Genomic DNA, 26,954 nt, shown 5'->3' on the forward strand with positions numbered 1-26,954 from the left:
TGGAAAAGAGGACAAGGAGGTTAAAAGTCATGGAAGATGAAGGAAAGTGAAAAAGATAAATGTCTGGAAAAGAGAGGAGGAAAGATGTGGATGACAAAAAATGACAAAAAATGGGAAAAAGTTTTAGGAAAAGGAAGGATGGATGGAGATGGAGAAGGGAGGAGGAGGGAAGCGTCTTAGGAAAGGGGGGAGGAGGGATGAAGAGGAGGAGGAGGAGTGGTGTGGGGGGCATCAACAACCCTCTTTCTCCTCCTCTGATGATGTGAAGGCTGCAGAGCGCGCTGCACTCCGCCGTGCGTTTGTTTCCCAAAAGCACCGATCTGTTCCGAGCCCAAACCAAACCAAGCTGACCCAAGCCAAACCACGGCGTGCGTCTGCGCCTCCACAACACCTCCTCCTCCACCACCACCCCACCCTCGCCTCGCCGTCTCCAGACCGCCGTTTCTGTGGCAATGGAGCCGTAAACCAACCAAACCTCAGTGTGTTTTAAACTGAGCCGAGCAGCGTGTGAAACAGCAGCGAGGATCCGAGGAGAGACAGCTGAGAGACCAAGCGGCTATGGAGGAGAAGCGCAGGGAGGCTGGAGTCTAGACTGCAAATCAACACCAACACCACCAGGATTACTTTTTTTTTGCAACATTTTTTTGAACTCTTAATATCTCTATTTTCCCCTCATCTTATTCTCTCATTACACGGTGAGGATGCAGAGGAAGGAGGCGAGCTTCTTCTGCACAGGATGCTGGAGAGTAGTGCTGCTGTCGTGCGTAATGGCTCTGCACTTGATCCCACTGTCTGTCCACGGTAAGAAAGAAAACTGTCCTTTTTCACTGTGCACTTTAATAATCATGCAAAAAACAAAAAACAAAAAAAACGCCCACTTTTATTTTGCTTAATTTTCATTTTTGCTGCAGCAGCATGTCTGTCTGTGTGGATTCAGGGTACCTTTAAACACACTCCCACAGGGGCAGCCAGAAAGGAGGTCAGAAACTGTCCTTTTCCACTGTGCACTTTAATAATCATGCAAAAAAAAAAAAAACGCCCACTTTTATTTGCTTAATTTCTTTTTAATTTCTGCAGCAGCAGCATGTCTGTCTGTTTCTGTGGATTCAGGGTACCTTTAAACACACTCCCACAGGGCAGCCAGAAAGGAGGTCAGTGAGGCTCGGATTGTAGGTTATGGAGGCACTCAACTGGTATTGATAGACTCATGGTTAGTGCAATTTTGGTGACATCATTCCACACATTATATTGGTTTTGACATTTCCCAATCTGTGCAATAGACTGGAATAATAAATTGGATTTAGGAGAATCTGTCCTTAAAAAAAAATCTGAATAATACACATTTTTGTATGAATAGTAGAGCAAATATCACTTAATATCACACAGTAGTAATATCAAATTTCATAGGAGTCTTGTATAGATGCCTACAGGGGACATTATTGAACACTATGTCCCTGCCGGAGTATTTTAGAGATGTCACAGGAGACAAAACCGAAATTAGGTCACACTAAAGACACAAGTAGACAATATGAATACTATAGAGACACAAGGAGGCAACAATGAGGTCAACGTATACTCATTGGACACCATAGCCACACTGCAAGACAGAATATTAGGACATTGATTGCAAATATTGGACTAATATAGAGATATGTTAAGATATGAACATACAATAAGGTCGAGCACAATGCTGAGTATTGCAGACATTTAACTTACTCCATACATTAAAGGAGCACTAGTGGCATTTTAGAAGCAGCAAAATCAGGTCACTGAAATCAACACTCGTAGTATTGCAGGCGCATTATTGGAGAAATCACAGAGATGTGTGACAGTGACAGCGTCCAGCCGATGCAGTAAACCAGATCCCTGGAGGCGCACTGGCACTACAGCGACACAAAGGCGAGGATTAGGGCTGGGGGACTTTATGAATAATTCATGAAGGGATCTGGACGGACATTCTGATACACACAGAGAGAGAGAAAAAACACACCAGAGTAAACATTAAAAAAAAAGACACAGAGGCTCTCTTTCTGTCTCTTTGTCTGAGATTCATTGCGCGCGACGGGCTACGTTTTACCGTCAGATTAATAATGCAGGAGCGTGCACGAGACGAAATCAGTCTGGCGTTATAATCCAATATAATCTGGCGGATTCTTTTCATCGCACTGGCTGAAATTCATGGAGAGTGATTTCAAGGTGAAGTCCCCCCTCCAAAAAAAGATGTGTGTTTTATTTGGAGCGCAAAAATCTGTCTGGACGTCTTCTAAAGAGGAACATCCAAGAGCAATGCTCCCTGTCAGCTGCACACATCAGCCAAATATATAATGATTTATAGCACACAGACCAATTTGTGTCCTTTCAATCATCAGCCTTTGCTTCAGTTTTCCCTTCAAATTGAACACATGAGGGTTTCTTCTTTTCTTTTTAAAGGGGCAAGTGCATTTGTTCACAAGTTACACCCCTAATGCCTTTAATGCCTTATGTAACATATGAGAGCATCTAACCAATTTGTAAAGGACTCTATGTAAGAATCAGAAATTGCTTGTTAACAGTGACACCTGGCTGTTGAGCCAACAACAGTCAGTGTCCTGTTGATGGCGTCCGCGCTTGTGTTCGCATTACGTAGACGCGATCAAGCGCTGGTTGAAACAGTGAGGCGACACACACAAGACTGAACGTGATTGACAGCTTCACTAGATATTTTTTTGTGTTGCCATGGAGTTTGTGTTGGAGTCTGAGTTGTGGTGATGGCTGGTTGTTTGTCGTAGTTAGCAGACTCTATTTCTAACAGAACGTTAGCTATGGTTGCACACTGTAGGCCCTGAAGCGGAGCTGAAAATAAAAGCACTCGTGAGCACGCATGACGTCACATCTGTTGGATTTTCCCGGAAAAAAACGGCCCACATTCTTCACATTAAGATTGAAACCCAGAAAGTAGCGGAAGGTCTCATTTCATAGGTTAGGTTACAACCTGATTCACACATTGGAAATAAAGAACAATTAAAAAACGTTTATACGTGTAAAAACTTACATACAGTCCCTTTAAAAGGCTTGTCCTGGCAGTGTAATGCATATGATGCATATAATAACACTGTGTAGATTATTTCCCTTTAAGCAATAGTTTGACATCTAACACTCATGTCTGTAGGTTAAATATGAAGCTATAGCCAGAAGGCGGTTAGCTTAGCTTGGAAGCAGGGGCAAATAGCTAGCATGGAGTGAAAAAACATGCAAAGAACATGCAAAAACAGGACCAAACCAGCAGAGATCAGGCTTCAGACTTCATCTGATGAGAACAACCGACACCAATTCCATAAAAAAAAAAAAAAAATCCACCTACTACTACCTTTAAATGTGACTTATTAACATGTAGATTATATCTTGGTAGTTGGGGTGGTGTAGTTGTTAGTGCTGTCGCCTCACAGCAGGAAGGCTTAGGGTTTGAACCTGCCGGCAGGCTGTGTGGCTTTCCTCCAGGTGCTCTGGCTTCCTCCAGTCCAAAAACATGCAGGTTAGCTTAAATGGTGGCTCTAAGTTGTCTGTAGGTTGGTTGTCTTTCTCTATAACATTTCAGGCAATGCTTGTAATTTTCTCTAGTCACTGACATCATGGCGATGCTGGAATAGATGGGGCAAGGGACAGTCCAGTGGTAATGCAAAACTTATGGATGCCAACGGCCATAAAACTCCACAGAAGAAGAAGAAGACATTTCTTATTATTTTCAGGAGCTGTTTTTGTCAGGTGCCAATATTCTTGTAATGTATTTAATATTCAACAAGTTTGTGAGACAAGTCAAATCAGCTGCGAAAGCATCGGCATAAATACAAAACAAGTTGCATCAGCGGAGTCTTGTGATTCAAAGGCATCTTTCGTCAGACGGACGTAGCCCTTTACGTGCTCGTCCCTGCAATGTTACCGCTTTCATTCACAACTCAGCCGTACCGGCATTTTCCCTCAAATGTTACGAGGTCTTGAGGTGGGAAATTGGCGGTACAGATTTCCCTGAATATCGATCCCTGCTCCCTTTCACACATAACCCCATGCAGGAAATGTTCCTGAACATTTCAGGGATGGACTGCATGTGTGAAAGAGACTCATGTGTCACCCCTGTGATTGACTGGTGACCTGTCCAGGGTGTAACCCGCCTCTCTGGACCAAACTGGTTGACCAACCGACAGACATTGCCTTCCATAGAGCCATGCGGCTATATTGGCTAAACTGTGAGAAAAAAGATGGAGATTTTTGCAGTATTTGGTAGATCAATACAGGATATTAAAACCATTAAATATCATATCTTAATCAGGGCTGTCAAAGTTTAACGCAAATTTGTTTTAACGCCACTAATTTCGTTAACACATTAGAGCAACTTGTGATTTTTAGGTTGTAGCGGGCTCAGTTTTAAAGCTAGAGTATCATATGAAAGTAGAAAACATAAGGAAACCAACGGTACCAACCATGTTGTTACAAGCTTGTTGCGAAGGACGCTAAATAATGCTCCAAACTTGTGTCTAAATTTTGGCGAGGAAAAACTGGCATGGCTGTTTTTCAAAGGGGTCCCTGCAGCTGTTGCTGCCTGTTGGGCTTGAGTTTGCCATGTTTTTTTTTCTAAATGCAGTACCTGTGAGGGTTTCTGGACAATATTTGTCATTGTTTTGTGTGGTTAATTGCTTTCCAATAATAATTATATACATACATTTGCATGAATCAAGCATATTTGCCCACTCCCATGTTGATAAGAGTATTAAATACAAATCCTTTTAAGGTACATTTTGAACAGATAAAAAAAAAAGTGCGATTAATTACGATTAACTGTGATGAAACAATCATGCAATTAATCGTGATTAAATATTTTATCGATTGACAGCCCTACTACTCACCTTTGAGCACTAATAAGCACTTCATAACTCTCCTTCAGGAATATTTGTGTCACTTCTCATCAATGCTGCAGCAGGGAGTTTTGTGTCAACTTGAACTCAGGTGGATATTTAACAAAAAGAGGTTGGCAGATCTGGTGCAGACGCCTTAAAACAACCTTGGGCTAACCCTCCTCCTCCTCCTCCTCCTCCTCCATCCACTTCACACACACACACACATCTTCTCGCTTCACCGGTGAAGTGTGGAGGCGGCAGCTTGCCCCACATCTGTGAATGATGCTCAGACGACCAAGGCCAACCGCCCCGAACTGACAATAGCCGACCAGAATACCGTCAGTCATTTCCCGTCGCCTTTTTCTCCGGTGGCCATTTGCAACCCTCCTCCTTCTGTGTGTTTAATACAGATGATATGCCGCCGTCCCTCCCGTCCTCCCCTCCTGTCCTCCCCTCCCCCCCATGCACGGTTAAGCTGGTAGATAGGTGATTGACGGACTAATGGTGTCTGCACTGAAACTCATAGCCTCTTCTATGTCCTTCTCCTCCCTTCCTCCTCCTCCTCCTCTCCTCTGGCCTGCTGACACATATCTGCTTGCTGGCAGATTATCTTTGATGTGCAGTGGGTTAATCTTCAAGCCAAATTCCCCCCTCCATGACTCCACTAACCCAATCCAGCCTTTTTTTTATAGCAGCATGCGGGAGGAAAAAGAAAGAAAAAAAAAAGTCATGAAGATTTATGCCGTCTACAGCTCTGGTTATTGGTGAACAATGGCTTTGCAGTCTCTCCTTTGCATCTTCTCTGTCGCCACGGAAACCACCCACCATCCACTGACACCGGCTGGCAGACGAGTGTGTTCGTGTCGCCGCCATAATGTGTTCACGCCTTGAATTTCATTAGGGCTCAAAATGTTGGTTGGATTTTTGCACACGCTGAAATGTCTTGCCAAGTCTGGTGGCTCTACGCCTGCTGACCATGCGTGTGTGTGTGTGTGTGTGTGTGTGTGTGTGTGTGTGTGTGTGTGCGCGTGTCCAAACCAACTGGCAATGGGTGTAGTCCATCATTACCAGCTCTAATTTGTAGATGATATCATTATTTGTACTGGTGTATTCATTATTTCTGTAATATGATTTCATGTGCGGCATACTGTGTTTGTGATCTTCAGCAGATGTAATGTGCACATTTCACTGTTGGCAGTGCAAACATCAGCGTTCTGACTCTGATTTTAATGAAAGGAGAAAAGATGTAAGCATGTTCAGAGAAAATCTGTCAACGTCGGTATACTCATAATTTTTTTTTTGTGCATTTTCAACCTGATGTCATGGGAAGGCGTATAAATAGCACGACATTACAAGGACATTCCGCCATTCATGATGATGCATTTTAGTAGAGATGTTTCGATTACATTTTTTCCTTCCCGATACCTATTCCGATACCTGAACTTGCGGTATCGGCCGATACAGAGTACCAATTCGATGTGATAAAGCGTGATCTAGTTATTTTTATTATTATTATTATTATTATTATTATTAAACAGCTGTTTACTACTGACCATGTATGGATATATGATTACTATCTTTGTTGTATGGCCTGGCTCAGGTTAAACCCCTTGTAAAAACATGGACAACGCGAGCGAGCGTCAGTGACAAAGACATCGCATTGTTTTCTATTGGAATGAACTAACTTGCTGCAAGCTACGAAGTGTTGTGCAGCGTGCCATTTTGAGCTGAACTTTTGTCCGACGCTCTGTTTCTATTTATTCCTGTCGATTGTTTTGAAAGCGCTGCAACGGACAAGGAACGGCTGATTGGTGAAGTTGAAGGAGTTATAAACGATACCTCCTCATTTCACTACAAACACCTAAATAAGGTGACAGCAGGCTGGAGGGATTGCCAGGAGCTTGAAAGTTTACTTAGGCTACTGTTGGCTGTATTGTTTGTCATTTTCAGTAAATATCGCAGTATAAAACCTGTGTCTTCTGTTTAAAAAACAAAGGTCAGAAGAGAGCAAGTAGCCTACTTCTCACCCATCTTTTAAGTGGTTACGTCAGCACTAAATTGGGATCTGTAGTGGCTATTATGTCCCTCATCCCAGATAAATCTGTTTGTTGGAAACCTACGTGATCCTAATCTCATTTGTGACATCCCCCCACCTGGATCTGCCTGCAGGCCAACTTTAGAATACTTATGTGGCCACAGGCTTGACCCAACCAGCTGCTGGCTTCTACTCTGTTTTAAAACAAAAACAATCTCCAACCAAGACAAGAGTTTTAGGGCCATTTGAGAAATAACCTCCGTCCATACTACCACGCCTGAAAATGCATATCACATGACCATCCACGTACACTGGGCATGTGCGTGCCGGTGTAAACGGGAAGCAACGTTGGACACAGGAATTGGAATTGCAAAGCGCTCAAATAATATCTCCCCTCCTGCGTATGTAGGCAGTAGTAACATTATAAAACGCAGAATTTAACTGCAGAACAGCTGATAGCAGAGACAACAAGGTCAGCAACGCTTGTAACTCGTTATCCATGTTGAAATTAACCACTGGTGGTCGAGGCTGATGTCGTTTGTTTTCTTCCGGAAAAGGTTCACGTATTGGGACGTGACGGATCTGGGAAGGACACGTCATAACTGATGAGACACAATCAAGAAAAAAAGCAACCCCGGAGTTTTAAAACTAAAACGGGGTCAGCAGCTTTTTCAAACGTCTCCGTTTTAGCGGCTCAAACATTGACGCTAGGCATAAACGTAGCAAAAGTTCGGCGTTTTTAAACCAAAACGTATGTGGATGTAGCCTTTCCTATACTGTACGTGTGTGAGTGTGTGTTTAGCCTCCTCTGAGGTGCAAATGTCCTCATATAACAAAGTTGTAGTTTATTTTTCATTATCTGGAATATGTGATGACAGAAATGAGCAGGATTTGTTAACAGAGCTATAGCTCAGAGGTTTTACTTAGTGTGCATCGTTATCACATAAAAGCACTGCAGCCAGTCGGAGTGGTCTCCACCTGAGGATCCTCTCCAACAACACCGACAGAAAACCTACAATCAGATGTGATTTTCCATCTCTTTAGTCATTAACGCTACCTCTTAGTTGAAAAGTTTTCATGTATCTTAGAGCTTCTCTACCAGTCAGTTAATTTCTTCCTCCTTCGAACAGCTGTTAACCCTAAAAAAAAATCTAATTATCCTGCGTTTCAGTGGGAGATTTTAGTGCCCCATTATGGTCCAATGTAGTGTGGCTGACTAACACACTGATTGCATAGGAAGCTTTGAATGATCAGTAATAATGATCCCCTTGATCAATTTATGGATTGATTTTATTTGATGATTTAAAAACTGCAAACACGGCAGTATACAGTCATTGAGGATTAAAACACGATGGAGCCTTGTGACATGTTTCCATTGCGGTCCAACAAACAACAACAACATATTAAGGCCGTGTGGCAAATCGTTCTCTTCTCTCTTTGTGGTTTAAAACATCTGCTACAAATTACTTTATTTATTCTCTACTACTCGACTACGATGTAACTCAAGTTGAGGACACACTCAGGCAATCCGCAGACAATGATCAAAAAACAGGATATGGTGTTAACAGCCACAGTGTCCCTGTTTTTTATCAGAGTAGTCCAGTAGTACTGGCAGTAGGGCGTATTTAGGTCTCTAAAACTACAATATGATGTTCACATGTGCTAACACATAACTGAGACAACTTTGAGAAAGTCAGCAAAAGAAAATGTCAATGAATGCTTGTTTTTATCCACTTCCATTATGTGATTATTAGGAGTTGGTTCCTAGAGATGAGCAGTTGGAAAGCCATTGTACCATTGCAGAAGAAGAGGGTGCAACACGGTGATGTCATTAAAAGAGCACCAGTCGAACCTCAAACTGCGAAAAGGAGGAAAAGGAAGGTTACATCAGATCTGTGTGGAGCGATGAGGAGACTGTTCTTCGTCTCGTCAGCAGAGCGGAAGCTTCAGTGGACGTTGAAGTCACATGCTTCATATACGTCATCGCTTATTTGCTAAATCTGTTTCCGTTGAATAATTCAAGATTTTTTGGGCATTTTCTGCGTTTCCGCTCAGGTTTTTTTATGTGCAAAGTGAAAATGCGCACAAAAAAAGGTGGATGAAAACGTACCTGGTGTCACTCTTCTGACATATATAAGATTCAGTCAAACATGCACACCGTACAGCGTCTGTCATCCTAGTGTTTGCAGTGTCTCCCACTCTGTTGGCATTAGTCTGCCAGTGTCGGAGGCTTTTTGGCCGATTCAGCATGTTGAATCGGCGGCGGAGCCCATCGCTGAGAGAAATCACTCTGATTGGCTGCTCAGCTTAAATGAATCGGTGCACGAGAAGAGAAATGGAAGTGAGGAAAGCAAGACAACGAGTAAAGTCAAGAGGGCACACACAGAAGGATCTTCTCATTCATCATCTTCATCTCATCTGATCATTATAACACACAGATATTTTCAAATTTTCAAGTAGCGAGTGTGAGTGGTGTGAAAATGTTCGGCAAACGCCGCTTCGTTTCATGTACGTATCATAACAACGGCTTGTATATCCGCAGTCCTCCGTCTTCTGGTTTCCCTTTTTGAATGTCGAATACAGACTACCGCAAACTGCTGGTCTCACACAGGCGCAGAACGTACGTGGTAGTTGTCCGTTGGCTGTACTCTTTGCGTTGTGTTCGAGTGCAACATTTTTGGCCAAGACAAAGGCGACCTGAGCCAACGCAACACTCGGCCTCCGTCGCCGCTAGTTCTTTGATGTCGGCTTGGTGTGTCTGGGCCTTTAGCATAAAAATAATCTATATATCTTACAAGATAAAAAAAAGTCAGTAGCAGCCTTCTAAAACTCACTTAAGCACATTGTAATTTAAGAAGTAAGTGTCCCTTCGCGCCGGTGTTTCTCATCGTCCTTGTCAGCGTCCAGGTGTTTTTCGCTGCCGCTCTGACTCACAGGTGTGACAGTTGTTGAGGATGTCATTGTCGCCGTCCTCGGCGGTGGTCGTCCAGAAGTTTTTGCCGCAGGTGGAGAAGGTCATCGCCAAAGTTTCATGAGCAGCCTGACAGTGAAGGGCTCCTTCTGTCCTTCCTGCTCAAAGACGAAACAATTAGTGTACAGTAGTGTGTGTTTTTTTTTAGCAGTGCTGAGTTGGCGTTGTTCTCAAACTCTGGGTGCCCTTGAACAGTAATTTACATGTTTGTGTGCGTGTTCATGTAGGCGGTATGTGAGAGAGACATGGTGAGAAAAAGATGGAAGATGCAATAAAAGCATATATTTCTGTTTGTGCGTAGGCTTGCACCTGTCTCTCTCTGTGTGTGTGCTACAGTACGGCTGCTTTAGACTTGTCTCTGAATCAGTGTGTCCTTGGTAAAGCGAGTCATTGAGTTCATAATCGTGCACGAGCTCCCCTCTCCTCTCCGGCTGGCGCTGCACGTTCCACGTTCCTCCCCAGCCCTCTTCTTCTGCTGCAGACTGTCATATTAGCATTCAGACCGCCCATCACATGCTTATGCGCACATACACACACACACACACACACACACCTCTCATGGCACCAAACCAGGTTCAGCAGAAAGAAATTAGAGAAGAGGATTTATTTGGTTTGTGTGTTTGATGTTTTCTCTTGCGGGATGCGTTTGCTTCAAAGATTATGTTCAGATTTGCACAATAGAGCGAAATCGACTACAAAAAAAACAGTCGGAGCTATAATGATTCGTCGATTGATTAGTCAATCGAGAGAAATGCTTCTCAAATGTGAATATTTTGTGGTGTACTTTTAGTCTTTTATGATAGTAAACTCAATGTCTTTGGGTTTTGACTGTTGGTCGTAGGAACGAGTCATTTCAGAAAGTCAACTTGGGCTTTTGGAAATTGTGATGGGCATTTTTTTTCATTTGTTTTTTGACATATACTAACTGATTAATCGAGAAAAACTTTGACACCTGAGACCTTTTTCTCATCTATTTCAAGCAATTTATGTGTGAATAACCAAGTGCAACACTATGAAGGTCTCCCAGGGAAGACTGTCTGAAAGTGTTTGACATTGCCACCATATTTAAAACAAATATTGTATGTCAAGTCCGTTCAGGACAGCTATAAACACTTTTGCTGTCCGACAACCCGTCGAATGATCTTTTACTAACCAACCCGTTACCATAACGATGTCAGGTCAGTAAACGTTCAGTAAAGAGTCATTGTAACCATTTTGAGAAGCACAGACAAACGATGTCGTCCTACTGATTAGAAAACATTCTGGATCACAATTACAAACCAGTGCGGTGTTTACACTTGTGTTTTCAATGAAACTTTTATGATCGGATGCGCCAGATTGTGTCCACACGTGTGTACGCACTTGACCCCTCAATGCGACCTGCCTGATTGGAGATATTTTGTGGTCAAAGGAGCGGCTGTAAAACGGTGGATAAACACATTTAATTTCCTATAAATTCTTCATAATAAATGCCTCCCGTTATTTTTACTGCTTACTCCTTCTCCATTTTTGAGGCAGTAAAATCAGGAAATGTTGGGTGTTCATCAGCAGCAACTGAACACGAGTCAGACAGCGGGTCACAGCTGTGCTCCAGAGGAACTCCCGTGTGGGGGGGGGGAGATGATGCAAGATGATATACGTCTGATATATTGTCCGGATTGCGCCCACATGCTGTCCACACCTCACTTGGAACCGAACTCAATGCGAGCCAGGCCACCTCGGCATGTGGTCTGGCTGATCGTATCCCATTGCGAGCAAGATCCGATCTCGAAGCGTACAGACTTGACCGTCCTGGCATGATCGGATGACAAAAGTGTAACCACAGCCAATGTATCTTTCATTTAAGTTGGAGGAAGACTTGTATATGAGGCATATTGTTTATAGTCATTTTTACAATTTTACATTTTTACCAATTTTCACTGAAAGATTTTTTTAAAAGGAGCATATTTATTCAAACAATTTTCACCCAGATTTCATGTCTCCACACATCCAAAGGCTGTCAGCTGTTTGCTGCAAGAAGATGCTGACCTCCACCATTTCTGTTATAGTAAAGTCCTCTTGAGATTAGCACGGCCGATTATTATGCATGAGTCCCTTTGAATGGTTGGGTTGGGGATAGTATTTTCAAAAAACTATTTATCTCGGATTCAAGTATTTTTTTCCATCCAATTGTTACCCGTTCGTGTTCAAACTAAACGCCGATCATTTTAAAATAGAAACGGAAAATAATGAGCGCGACGTGTAGCCTACTGTAGATGTCAGACTAACTACTTAAAGATCAGTTGTAGTGTAAGAGGGGAGATGGGAAGAGAGAGTGTGTGTGGGTGTGTTTTCACAGCCATACATACATGCTTATGCACTTAAATTTTAATTGACTGACCGTTCAAAATCAGGTCACAGGGGAGGAAAAAAACAGGCTGTGTAGATGCGTGGATGCACACATACAGTATGCATGCACTTAACATACACACACGCACACACACTCACAAAGCTGATCAGTGTGGCCTCATACACGTGCATGCATGCACACGTGCCCACAGGAATTGCACAGTATCACATTTTTCAACCTCATAAAAGCGCAGTTCTTCAAAGATAACCACATTATTATTAGGTGTGTGTGTGTGTGTGTGTGTGTGTGTGCACGAGTGTGTGCGGATGCAGATCTTGTCGGGTTTTGCAGCGCCGCATCGGCTCTAGCGAGGCCGAGGCAGAGAGCGTTTCCATGGCAACACATCCTTCCTCCATCCCACCACCTGTGGAGTCAGAAAATGAAAGGATTTATGTGATGGAAGGAGACAACAGAGAAAGAGGAGGGGAGAAACAGAGACAGAAAATGCTTGGAGAAAAAAGAGAAGATGAGGATTGAAAGGATTTATTTGACGAGACGGATGAGATGACAAGACAGGGAGAACAAGAAAGAAAGAAAAGATGAATGAAAGAAGGAGAGATTTAGGAGGAGTGAGAGCGGCTGGTATAAAATCGATGGAGAGGTTTTCAATTAGAGCTGAATGAAGATCTGTGCATTTCCTCTTTATATCGATGTTAATGAGCAGCGTTGAGTAAAGATGAAAAAGCCTCATGTCTTATTCATTAGTGAGTGAGTGTGGGAACGAGAAACGAGCGTGTGTGTGTGTGTGTGTGTGTGTGTGTGTGTGGGGTTCTCTTGAGGTTCAGGTATTTGAAGCTAAAATCAATGAGAATGACTTGAAGAGGCTCTCTCTCGCTCTGCTTCATCTCCGTTCACTCAGCTTCGCCGGTCCGCACAAAACGGCCATTTTCATAAACGTTAATTAAATCATCCCTCCTGTGTGTTTTAATGTCCCCACACTGCAAGAAATACAGGAAACTGTCACACTCAAGTCAGTTGTTCAGTTTAATAAGCAGAGAAGGCTGAACCAACACTAATCGTTGATGCCTAGTCTCCAGATCAAATGTTTCTATCACATTATATGAATGTGTTCATTTGCAAATATTTGAGTGAATATTGACGATTCTTTATTCAACTGATTTGGTTTATTAATTTGCACAAATAAGAAAACTGTTACTAATACCTACTAAAAATAGATTATAGTGAAAAAGCATCTCACCCAGAAAGAAATAAAACAGTAATTTTTAAATGAGATTTTATCAATAATGAAAGTGACATTACTAAAGTTGGCTGTTGCCAACTAAAGGACGGGGAATGCTTGAAAGTATCTAGTTCGTACACTGTGTCATCTTGCCGTATTTAAAGACAAAAAGGTTTATATCTGATCTGAATGGCCACAGTTCAAGGCAGGGTGAAAAGTCCATCTTATACCCTTTTCCCACCAAAATTAGTGCGTATATGCAGGTTTTTTAAACACAGGAAAACCCGCTAGAAATCGAAACTCGTCAAATACCGCCACTTGGTCAGTGCCCCTCGGCATGGGAGACCGACACACGGGGTACCCCTATTGCATTACTTTTGGATGGACCAGGGACGGCTTGTCAATATATGCTCGTTACATGCATAGTGTCCTCTCAAAAATACACTCCCGTTCACTTCCTTCACAGGAAGTTAGGTTGAGGCAACACAACCACTTAGTTAGGGTTAGGAAACGGTCATGGTTGACGTTAACTTCACTGACTAGCGACTCACGTCACTGATGATATGTGACTCACGAGACTGACGATACGAATAAGTCACGTGGCTATAGACTGACTTGACAAAATAAGTCGACATTACTTTTAGTTTCACACGGGACACAAACAGCGGCCTCCTGGTTGAAAGTCTTGTGTTTGTTTAGCCGATCTATCTTCTCCTCCCACCCACCCTATTTGGAATTTCTCACTCTACATCAGTTGCACTGAGCGTTTAATAATGACGTGGTTGGGTTTACATTGGAGTTAGTTTAAATCCTGATGCATCTCATACAGATGCTCGATGCGTCGGGATCAGACGCCGACGGGCACTGACCACACAAACGTCGGTATTTGAAGAGTTGGGAGTGAAAACAGGTTGTGTAAATAGTGGAAAGTGCATATTTGAATACTTAATAGATCATTTGAGATATGACGCCATATTGAAATGAGATTTTACCCGTAATGTAATCAGTGAAATTAAAACACATTTATGGAGATTTCACCGCCGCGTCGTACAAGACAGAACCTCCATATTGTTTCTACGGGAAGCTTTTGTTTGTTTGCCATTCAGTGTCCAACCTTTCCCCATCTCTTTCCAGTCTGGGTCAGCAAATTGGCTGGCGGGCCCTAACTGTCACGACCAATCAGGTTCCTCTTTACAGTCTGTCACAGCCAGTCAGGGTACCCCGGGTCTGTGGGTCGCTTTAGTGGCTTCCCCTCTCCAAGCTGATCTGGGGTGAACAAAAGGCGAGGCCTGAGGGTCGGCGGCTCGCCAGCGAAGGCTAACAAGCCTTGGCCTTGAGGCATCATCACCCCCAAACAATCAGTCTGACTGTTACGTTCCCACCCCTCCCCCCGTTTAAGGTCCAGGGGATGGAGGGAGTAACAATACATTTTAACCCCAAGAATGAGAGAGACTGGCAACGGATTGTGTGCAAAACAATTATACAATTTATTAACAAAAAATGAAAAGTGTAGAAAACACCAACTTAAAACTACTGCTCCACAGAGGCAGCGAACAATCAGGGAGGCACCTGAGGAGACAGAGGAGAGGGCACAAAAACACAGCACGGCACGTAACACCGACACACACACCCACACACAAGAAGACAAGAAGACAAGCCAAACTCTTCTCATTATGACCATCCACACCCTTCAACAGAGGAGCTGGAAGCCACCCCAATTACCAGTGGGTTATACTGGCAAAGAGACAACACACACACACACACACACACGCAAATATAAACAAACACACAGACATGCAGTTTGAGGAATCTCCTTATGTAAGACTGTTTGATTATCTCATGTTGAGTGGGAGGGAAACAAACAAAGACTCTTTTATTCCTTTAGTTTTGTCTCATTTAAGCCTCAGTCTGTCCTCAGTCTGTCCTGGACCCAGACTGAGACTGAAACCCTGAACCAACTCGTCCTGATTCAACCCGACCCCGACCCGCCAGCTGGTGTCTAGTCTGCCAGGTCTGTGGCTCAAATAGGGTCAAAGACTCTGGTCATTGTTGGTTTAAACAACCTGTTTTACGGACTCATTTATTGAGTCCTAGATTGTTATTTTGTTTAGAATAGTCAAAGAAGCTACCACAAAGTTGAGCTTATGCTGCGTACGACTCTGCTGGACTCGACTCACTTTTTGGTACCTGTACTTTTCTCGATGCTGTGTTATTAATGTATATTAATTTTCCTATTTTTTCTGATCCTTTTATCTTATCTCCAACACTGTAGTGTGTCAGTAACCAGCAGAAATCTCTCTTCAGAACAGGCTTTTTATGAATTACAGTATGTGAGTTTCACAACACATGGGACCTTGAATTCATTTAAAACCCCGCTGTACAGTATAATTTCACAGACACAAGGGCTTTAATGAGATAGGGCATTTGTTTACTTTGTGTACTACTTAAAATTATCTGAATTCAAAAAACACAACTGAATTTCCAATCATCATAAACCATCTTAAACTTGTGATTCATCTCCTCTTATATATAATATTATTATTGTACAGAACCTAGAGAAATATAGGAACATTTTTCAGATGCATTAATAATTTAGTTGGTACGACTCGTGGCACCTTTAATAAATTTGACAAACAATAATTGACAGACGGACATCACTTCATTCTGTATGGACTGTATATTTTCTACCGTAACTATAGAGCATCAAATCGATCTGTTGTGTAACAGTGTGATGCAGAATTTACTTTCTCGAGCTGCCACAGAGCCGCCACGCTGCTCCTAAACCAGCTGTCTGTCAGAATGTTCCTTCTCGTTAATCCAATTAGGCTAACGAGGCAGTGAAAGGGAGACAACCCCACTTAATTGGAGCTCCATCCAGAGATGCACAGTGAGGCTTCTGGCACACTGACACCGCTGTGGTCTCCTCCAGCAGACCACCTGAGTTCTGATGAGTGTGAATGTGTGTACGTACCCGTGTACTGTATGTGTGGAAAGTTTGTTTTACAAGACATGTCAGGGCAGTGAGAGACTGAGGACATCTCTAGCTCATAATACATATTTTACAGATCTTATTTTTTTTATTTGCTCCTGGTTAATGATGGTGGGAATATGGATTCACTGTTGTTGTGATGGGTTTAGTTTCCTTGACTAGACTAATGAGTCTACAGACAGGTTAGCAGCTCTGTGAGGCTGCACTACTGAATGCGGTAAAACTTTTACAGGTCCGCAAATGCCATGATAATTAGGTGATAATTAGCAAGTTTGGAATTACAACCTTTTTTTGGTATCTACTTTACTTACTTACTGTTTTTTTTACACGGTACTGCTACATTTACTTTAGTCAAGATCTGAATACTTCTTCCACTACTGTGAATATGCATGTAAACATAGTGTAGTACACTCAGCAGTTCATCTTGAGGATTTGGTGTTAAAGATGTTGAACATGCAGACTCCTCTTGCAGATTGAGAAGCCTGTGTTGACGTCTGCAAGCCACATTTTGGATGCTTGCATTAAACCAGAGTCATGCATTGACTTTTAGCAAATGTTGCCTCTTGTACCAGGAGCATCATACTGTAATATAACCCGGCTGAAGCGGCGTGAGATTTGAGGCCACTGATAATAGAGGCAGTACACAGAGGATTGAAGATCTCTGTAGTGTTCCCCCTCAGGTCCAGACAGACTGGTAGAGTGGGAGTAAGTGTCCAAAAGTCTTTCATGGATCATGAAAGCGTCTCCCTTCCTCTCTGTCACTCTTTGTCACCGTCTCTCTCCGTCCCTCACTTTGTCACATCCTCTCTCAGTTTTTCTCTCTGGCTTTTCTTCTCTCTGTCACAATGTGTCACTTCTCCCTGTTCCCTCGTTACCATCTCTCCTCATCACCCCCTGTCATTCGCTCTGGTTGTGCGGCAGCCATTACTGTCACTTTTCCAGTCTGTGCAGTTTGTATTCATCAGGCTTGTTTGCAGCAGCAGCAGGAGGAGGAGGTAGTTGTGTTGCGCTCATCCGGACAAACTGTCACCTAATGAGTGTATTGCTGTCAGGTGTGAGGGTGTGTGTGTGTGTGTGTGTGTCGTCGTGAAAACACAAGACGAAGGCGAGTGTTACGTGCCTAAGAGAGAGGCGGACGTTCACGGTCTGAAATCTTGATTTCCTGGTGAGCATCAAGCATTCAGTGTGTAAAATGCTTATGTGTAGTTATAGTAAAGCCTGTGTGTGTGTGTGTGTGTGTGAGCGTGGTTTTGGCACATCATCCTTAGGCTGCTCAGTAGATGTGTTAAACAGCAGTGGATTGTGGGACTGCCGGAAGGATTAGCCCGAGAATGACCCCGGCTTCAAAGACGCAGCTCGTTGTTGCTGCAACAGAAAACCAAACTCTTCCACCTGTCAAGCGCCTCGTGGCTAAAGTGACAGCCTCACGCCTAACGATGACAGGAAGGTTTTCATGAAACCATAACATGCATGCATTCATAAGGAATCTCTACTGATCTAGTGTTTATTCAGGAAATATTACAGGCACACTGACATAAAGAACTATATGATCCTCTTCTCTGGGAAGAGGAGCAGCCACTGGTAGGGAATAATATGCAGACCGCAGCAGAAGTATTTTGTTTTATACAATGAGTTATCGCACTGAAACGCAGAATTCATTTCTTTAAAATGGAAAATAGAAGCTGAGCCAATATCTCCTGTATGAGTATTACACAGACCATAATGCTTCTATGGTGCTAAATCTTGAGTTTCTGGTAAGGCTGCACAATTAATCGAAATTTGATTGAAATCTACTGCAGTTTTCAAACTGCAAGAAGCACAATATTTGTTGAAGGTGAAATGTGTGTATACAAATGAAACATCTTTGTTACAGATCCCTGCAAAAATCACAGCATACTTATGTAAGGGATAATGTACAGCTAGTGGGTCATTTTGTGAAAGAAAACCCGACAGGGCGATGCCGCACCTGACGCGAAGCGGAGGGGTCTCTCATCGCCCTGAAGGGGTTTCTTTCACAACAATGACCTGCTAGCTGTACATTATCCCGCTTATTACATGGCTACTTACTGAAGAAATCAATAATTTGACACAAATACGGTCCGCCAGAGTCCAATATCAGTACTGCGCCCATAGCAACGGTCTGCTGTAAAGAAATAACAGACCGCAGAACCGTGATTAACCAATCAGAATCTAACTAAAAAAGGCAAATTGTGTTAATGCGTTAAAGAAATTAGTGGCGTTAAAACGAATTTACGTTAACGCGTTATCACGTAAACTTTGACAGGCCTAATATCAATGTTAGTGTTTTAACTGCTTGTGGTGCTTTTGCCGTTACGAAAGTACTTTCTCAATTACGTTTAGACAACGAAATTACTTGGTTTGGTTAGTAAAAGATCGTGTTTTGGGTTAAAATAAGTACGTAACCTTTGGTTAAGTAACTTTTGGTTAAGTTGTACTTTTGGTTTCAACTTATGGACACAAACACCGTCCTGTGTTTGATCCACCCACCCCCACCTCCTCCCTATGTGGACATACGTAGACTTTGATTCAACATATTTGTGATACGTCAACTACAAATATAATCCAAGAGAAAATATGTTCCCTCAAAACGTAATTGACAATGCAGTTTTGTTGTATGGGAACGCCATTTTTAGGAGACCAGGCTGGTGATAAGCGTATGTTAGGAGTTTTTTCTTGTTTTATTGGGCTGGTTGAGAATTCTGTTAAACCCATTAAGACATTGTATATATTGGGCTACACAAGTAAAGTTGAGTTTATTTGACATCAGTGATTAAAGGTCAGGTATGTGATCTATGGGCCATCTTCACTAACTGGTTTCCTGATTGTTCTGCTGCAGTTTAATAAGTGATGAAGTCATTAGCTGCCTGACTCGTTACTATTTGAGGGTGTGTACCTTGTTTGCTCTCAAATCAGACATCACGTCATGTAAGACATAAAACTTTGGTGGAAGTCATAATAAATGATGAACTACTGCCTGTGTAAATGGAGCCTCACTGGGAGTTGCAGAGACATTAAGAGATGGACAGATTAAAATCTCAGAGGGTCGGGATCAGAGCTTATCTTCCGTCAGCAAAGATCCTCACAGATATCCTCACATATGCCATTTGGTGGAGGCTGTTTACCAAAGCTCCTTATACGACCACAAGTACACTCATTTATTGACCGTGGGTGATCAGGTTGGCGGTTGACCCCCAACCCAGAAGACATGTTGTCTGAAACAAAACGTATAAATTTAATGTGAACCCTTTTCATGAGCGTAGATGACATTGATGAGGCCACTGACTGTATATAAAATGATGGGTTAATTTATCATTTTATTATTAAAGATAAGTTGATAAGATTTCTCTGCTGATTAATGCTGTCACCTTTTTACTAAATGCATCCTGGGATATGCAGTAGTAGTGTCAACCGAGGTCTGATATGGAGCCACTTTCTGGTTGGCGATGCACTGACCCGACCTGGTTTCACTCCCACGGCGTCAAATACCGACCTTGGTCAGTCCCCCTCGGCGTCTCATACCAACGCACTGAGGCGCACTTCTCACACTTCTCACACTTCACATACAACTCCAATGTAAACCCATCCACATCATTATTAGACGCTGAGAACAACTGACGTAGTATAAAGAACGAGGAAGTCCGCTAACGGCAGGAGGTCGGGGAGGTGGATGGGTCAAACAAGCACAGGGCTTTCACTCAGGGGACCAGCGTTCGTGTTACGTTAGGTCAAGTGACTTTACCTCACTGAGTCACATGAGTAGCCTGTATATCAGAAGTGGACATAGTCACCGTGACGTCACCCATTGGTTTGTGGACTGCAGTTTTGAAGCCTCAAGTTTGGCGTTTTGGTTGTCGCCATCTTGGTTTTTGCAACCACAAGTGACACGAGAGGGTGGAGCTAAGTACAACCAAACCAAACACTGAATAAGAAATTTTAGACGACCAAAAAGGTTACAGTTAACTTTCATGAACTGAAAACACACAAAGGGTTAAAGTTCTAAGACGAAAAACATGGACATCTCCCAGACCAGACAACGTTGTGGATCAAGACTACTTTGAGCTCAGCGTTCAGGACCTTTACTTGAACATTATCAGCAGTTGCATGTTCCATGCGTGACTCGTTACACTTCGGCCCCACGCCGAGCCTGACCCAGAAATATATTGAGCCCGCCCCATGACATCCTCCACACGTCACACGACAAGCTGATTACATTACACCACAGTAGCGACCTGTCAATCACAAGGTAGCCAGGCCCTAAAGCATACCCTGCTTTATGGTCTATTTGACTCTAAATGGGACCATCATTTTCTAAATGAACATCATGCTGTATTGAAGAAGACTTGAAAGTATTGATTGAGACCATTACATCTGTAACTCAAGTTACGTAACACATACTAGTACTTATTTTAACCCACACCATGATGTTTCTTATAACCTTAACCAAGCCTAATCGAGCTGTGTTTCACAATGTTAACCACGCGTGAACCCTTCGCATCAATATACAATGCCGGGGGCTGCTGCCCAAGCGGGTAAAATATGACAAGTAGGGATGAGATCACGTTGACAATGCAGTCATGGAGTTGTTTCAGCATAAAGTACACTCACTGTGTTGGTGACAATGAAACAACCCAATGCAGCAGTTTCTTATGTGGATTTCTGTTAGTGCGATAATCAGGCTGAATTGTCATTCAGTCTTACGTCGTTTATTTTGCTCTAGCCAATCAGTGGTGACCGGCATATCCGTCCCTTCAACATCAATGTCAGTCTACACTGAAATTGCAGTAGTGGTTGCTAGGGGCAACTAAACGTTTGTCATGTCGGTCAAATAAATATTTCAATTTAAGAGTTGTTATTTCTGTAAATGAACTTATAACAACCTCTATAGCCGTATCGATCTCATCCAAGCTTGTCGCCATGTTTATATCCATTTTTCTGTGCTCTCCATAACCCAAAAACCAATAGTGACAGTTTGAGCCAAGTGGGCGAGGTTTCCCCTCCAACAAACAACACAGACTAACAAACACATATTTCTCTTGGCTGGTAGTGGCTGAATCCAAATGGAACAAGGTACTGTAGTGTTTCTGCCATCACAAAGTGAAATTACAGTTTACCACCACTACCTACTGCTCGATTATCAGCAGATAGAGCTTTAACGTCATACCTGCTGCTTCATATACCGCCTTCAGTCCAGCCAACTGGGGTGCAGCTATTGAAAACAACACCAGGCCTGTTGATTGCTGAAAAAATGTAGGAGATTCAGCCATTCAGAAGTCTGGAACCGGGCCAGATATCTGTGGCATAACGGTATATAGTAGCTGGCTTTGGGTACACAGACTTGTTAGCAGGATAGATACAGTTTTAGTCTGTTAAGAGAAACTTTTGATGATGATAAAAAGAAAAAAACTCAACAAATTGTTTGTTTAATTTGTAGATAAAAACAACATTAGTGTTATTGTAAAGTTTATTTCAGCTCAGGCTTGTCTCTCCTTCAGAAAAAAACAGTTTTCATGATGAACAGTCTCTTCTTCATCTTCACATATTTAAAGCTTTCTTACAATTATCGGGACGCTGTCTTGTCTGCGTCTCCTCATGATCATCACCTCCCCCCCTGCAGGGCACCCCCGACATCTCCCAAATCCCTCCTTCTCAAACCCCATAATCCGTAATCCCTGCTCCTCGCCATTCAAGTACATTAGTGTATTATTCCTTTAATCCAAAGGGGGAGCAACCGTAAAGCAGCTCTTTGCATGAGTCAACCATCCGCCCTCGGATGAAGTAATCGACCGGAGGATAAGTACACGGCCAATCACGTCTCGTTTTAATTTGTTTCACCCATCGGGTTCAGTGCCAGACTCCTTGAGCCCAATTTGTCCGTCACATAATGCAGAAAGACGTCAGTTTGTGATGTCATTGTGTGGCAATGGACCACTGGTGTGTCTTTGGAAATAGTGACCTAAACAAGTTGGTGATTGTATGTGTATGTTTGTATTTAAAGATCCTTTTTGGGGGATAAATTTGCATTCAATATATACCACTGAGATTAAATGAGATGTCTTTACTTCTGGGAACTGACAGCAAGCCTTACAGAAGATGCTGTTTTCACCACTCTGTCGCCACCCAGTTTATTTTCAACCCCTCGATTGTTGAATTTTTCATAGTAATGGTTGCTGCATCTTCTGATGTCATGGTGCGTTGTCTAGGATCAGCATTTTTTTCTACTGCTGGCTGCGCAGAGGGACATTTTTTCGACAGTTAAAGCTGTGTACATGTTTCCTGAGCAGTTTGATTTGTCATACACATGTTTTAGATTCAGTGTCACTTACACTTTCCAAGGATATCATTATCTCCGATATCCATTGGGAAAAAAATTCCATAAAATCACAAGAAGAGAGAAATCATACATATATTGACAGGCAAATTGACATTACAGGACAAAATCACCTTGAGATTATACATATACGTACGAAAATAAAATGTAGGCCTACATCTAAACCATTAAATACAGAAATCCCTATTAAGATAGTCAATAACTGATGTCCATCTTCTTAGAAAAATAGGCATTTTTAGTTGTAGCTGGGCAGTCATGAGTTCCAGCATGTAAACATGTTTGACTTTTTGTATCCATTGATCCATTCATTCAATTAATAGTAATTATTTTTCCTACAACCATCAACAAAATATGTAATATATAACAATCCGAACAATAGCGGGTACAGGGGAATGTCCAGAATATTCTCTATTTCTTCATTGATGTTCTAGCATCACGTTTTAAAAATTCTCTTCAGTACTGAAGTAATCCAGTGATAGTTGTCTGTACATCCATGGGTACTTTGCAAAAAGGAGCTGCTAATAGCTAATTCGAAATACGTTTAATGGCAAATGATACTTCATGTTGTTACCTCCAAATTATGGGAAATGTAGTTTCAAAACTTAGAGTATGATTATCCGCCAAATAGAAGTAAGACAAAGAATAATAACTTGTTCATCGGTGGTGCCCAATTGAGGACATTCAGTAGCTGCATTCACGACAAATACAATGTGAACAAAGCGAAATACTTGTTTTTTTTTTATTTCATAGATATTTTATATATATCCAGGAGTATTTTCTGTCTATTTTATAGATACAATCTCTCAGAGTCAGTATTTAACAATGTTGGTGCTTTAAATCAAACCAATTACTTTCTCCCTAATGAGCCCAACAACACTCCGGTTACTGGAGAGCATTAAAGAGCTTAAAGTTTTTCCTGAGCTGATCGATACAAACTGAGCTCTGTTTTTCTCTGTTTTGTCTAAGTGAAACCATTTTCACCTCATTAAATTTGCTGAAGTTCTGTGTTTCCTCTACTGAGAGGAAAAAAATCTGGCTTTATAATCAGTCCGTGGGGCTTGGTGAAAGGTTTACAAAGATAACACCTTCATGGTTTAATGGGAACGATTTAGATTTTGGTGTATGGGATTGATTACAAAGCTAGTGTTTTCCTTTGAAAACTTTAAAACAAATCACTTTTCATTTGTTATATTTGTACTAAGAAACTTTTTTGTGTGTGTCTGTAGGAAACGTGGGGACCAATACCACCGAACCGGACAGTGTGGCCAATGTTACCTCCCTGCTTAGCGAGGAGGAGGGGCCTGTCAAGGTCAATGAGGTCGTCGTCGCGGTAACCGGGATAAGCACCTCAGCCAGTCCAGACACTGTGACCCAGAGGGCGGGCCGGATCCCCCGTGCCGGCGAGGAGGACGAGCAGAGCAGCGGCATGTTCGGTGAAACGGTGGTCCCTGCGTTGGAGGAAGTGGGCGTGGCAGCCCCGCCCCAGCTCAGCCCTGATTCGGCTGAGACGGAGCACCTGCTGCCGAGCAACCCACGCGGATCGGACGTCATGGACGTCAGCGAGGAGGAGGAGGAGGATGAGGAGCGTCTGCCGCACACCGACCCGCCTTGGATCCACGCCAAGGACACAGCCGTGTTTGACCTGGATCGCCTCTTCACCACCACCGCCCAGCCCTCGGCCCCCACCAACCCCTCCAACCCCGACGTCCTCCACGTGGACTTCTTCGACCCCTCCTCTCGTGGTCGCGGCCTTGACCTAGCCCCGCCCTCTCCTTCATCACTGGCCCATGAGCTGCAGGGAGGCGACCCGACCTCCTGGGCGATGCCGGACAACTACGACTACCTCACACCCTACGAGGATGGCGTGTCCCCCACCGCTGACGAGTACACCTACAGCACCACGACCGACGCCTACGAGAGCGACGAAGACCTCCGGCTCTCCGCTGGGTCTCCGGCTCGCTCCAAGCCCCGGGGCCCAGGGTCTGGCCCCCTCATCCCTGGGGCGGCACTTCCTGGTGCGGGAGCTCCGGTACCAAACGTCCCTGTGGCGGCTCCTCCAGTGGCCTCACCGGTGGACGGGTCAGACGGGATGGGCGGATGTCGCGTGGGCTACCAGATGGTGAACGGAAGTTGCCGCTCGCCCTGCGACATGCTGCCCAACTACTGCTTCAACGGGGGACAGTGTTACCTGCTGGAGGGCATGGGAGTCTTCTGCAGGTACGACGCCACATAAACACAAACACAAAGAATATAATGCACAGTTCATTCACAACACAAGCCAATACCACTCAGCAGTCCTCCAAGTTGCACTATTCTAACTAAATCATATAAAAAACAGTACTCAGGCCAAAATGCATAACTTGAAGCTTCAAAACGTAAGTCCACAAACCATTGGGTGACGTCATGGTGACTACGTCCACTTCTTATATACAGTACAGTCTATACAAACCTATATATCATATGTCTAGAAACATATTTACAAAACATGTAGTGACTTACTAAGACTGTAAATGAAAGGAGTAAGAAAACAAGCACAAACAGCCTACAGTTCAAAGGGTTAATCAAGAAAAAGCAGAAAAAAATCAGTCATTTTTGTTGAAAGATGTACACTTTACAAAATGTTAAAAAACCAAAGGGTTGCAGCTGCGTAAGGCTTCACCGGGGTCAATCATTTGCATGTATAATCAATGATAAATATACTCTGCAGCATCCACAATGGGTTCCACACAGCAATCAGACACCAGTGTTTAAAATAAAATGTTCTGTCATCCGATGAACGAGGCACCATGAAACTCTAGATTTATAGAGTTATTCTAGTGTTGTGCTGTCCTGGTCAACAACATGTGGAAAAGCTCAAGTGCAGAATAGAACCCAGTGTGTTATTGCTCTTTTTAACAAGAGAGTTTTATGAGGAAATGTTCTTCTGCCAGGCTGTATGCTGAGATTCGGTTTTGCTTTGTGAGGCTTTGGTTTTTCTTTGTCATGCAAACTGTACACACAAAAACACACATCACAGTATGAGCACATACATGAACGGAGCACAACACGCTGTCTCATTACTATATGACCGGCCTTCCAGGCATTAGCCGCAAACTGCAGTAATGACTTTCCCTCGATACTCGATCCAATAGGGTTGCCGCGGTGATGAATCTAGGTGGAGGTCAAGAGTCAAACGGATTAAGAGAATCATTTATGGAAATATGGTGTAAGCCACAGAGTAGTTCCAGCTCAATGTGAGTCCTCTGGCAGTGCATCTGAAAGTCAACAATCATCTGCGGATCAAAACGTCCTGATCTGTGATGAGAACAGCTACACTTGAGTTTCAGAAAAAACAACACATCACATCAGCATGCCGGGTTCAGGATTAGAGCTGCTGCAGATGGGGGACGGATGATGTGAGCTTCGTCCTATAGCTTTCCTGATTTCTAATACTGTGTAATCGCGGAACTGATGTTGTTTATGATATATATTAAAGGGAATATGAAGGGATCAATACCAAACCTGTGTTTAGAAGCTGCAGTCATGCCGAATCACTCCTTGTCTGCCTTTAGATGAAAATGTATTAAATTACATTTATTTACCCTTGAAACGTTTCTCTTCCCTGATCCTCTGTTTCTGTTCCCTCTGGTATTCTCTTAAGGGAGAGACACCAATCAAATGAGGCATTATCATATTAAATATGGGCTAATTCTCATACATTTCCAGAACAGAAATCTGAACATTGGATAAAGCTTCATTTTGTTAGAATATTAGAGTTAAATGTGTTTACAGAGGAGATTATGGATATCTCTTTTTATCACTCTATAAATCCTTAAAAGCCATAAAAAATAACTATTTTCACCATGTTTTTAGGAATTAAATGTTGTATAAATCAGGCTATAAATGATATATGAACAAACCCCTTGGTAGAAACTATCAGAATATAGATAGGAATGAAACTGGAAAGTTTGGTGGATGTAAGTGCTAGTGAAGTGGAGAGTCGGCCGTATGTATTGTACATTTCCATACATTTTGAAGAATGTTTAACAAATAAATATCACCATGAAACTTATCCAGTTGATAACTTACATTAAGACAATTAGTTTTCAGTGTTTTTGGAAATTTTAGAATAAATTAAATTAAATTAAATTAAATGAGGCATCATTTAGAGTCAAATAGACCATAAAGCAGGGT

At 42.7% G+C, this 26,954-nt stretch overlaps 1 protein-coding gene across 11 annotated transcripts in view; it reads left to right on the top strand.

Moving 5' to 3' along the window:
- The first annotated feature begins 209 nt into the window (after positions 1-209).
- cspg5a (chondroitin sulfate proteoglycan 5a) overlaps positions 210-26,954 on the top strand; it is a 59,411-nt gene continuing 32,666 nt past the window's right edge. For 3 of the 11 annotated variants that reach the window (XM_037785212.1, XM_037785209.1, XM_037785213.1), the window contains exons 1-2: positions 226-801; positions 24,008-24,998. In XM_037785212.1, coding sequence (XP_037641140.1) covers positions 702-801; positions 24,008-24,998 — 1,091 coding nt within the window. In that variant the 5' untranslated portion in view covers positions 226-701. Of the gene's footprint in view, positions 802-24,007; positions 24,999-26,954 lie in introns of all 11 variants that reach the window. The other 8 variants (XM_037785215.1, XM_037785218.1, XM_037785217.1 and 5 more) reach the window with 8 other exon arrangements.

This window comes from Sebastes umbrosus, chromosome 11 (genome assembly GCF_015220745.1).
Source record: "Sebastes umbrosus isolate fSebUmb1 chromosome 11, fSebUmb1.pri, whole genome shotgun sequence".
NCBI classification, from domain to species: domain Eukaryota; kingdom Metazoa; phylum Chordata; class Actinopteri; order Perciformes; family Sebastidae; genus Sebastes; species Sebastes umbrosus.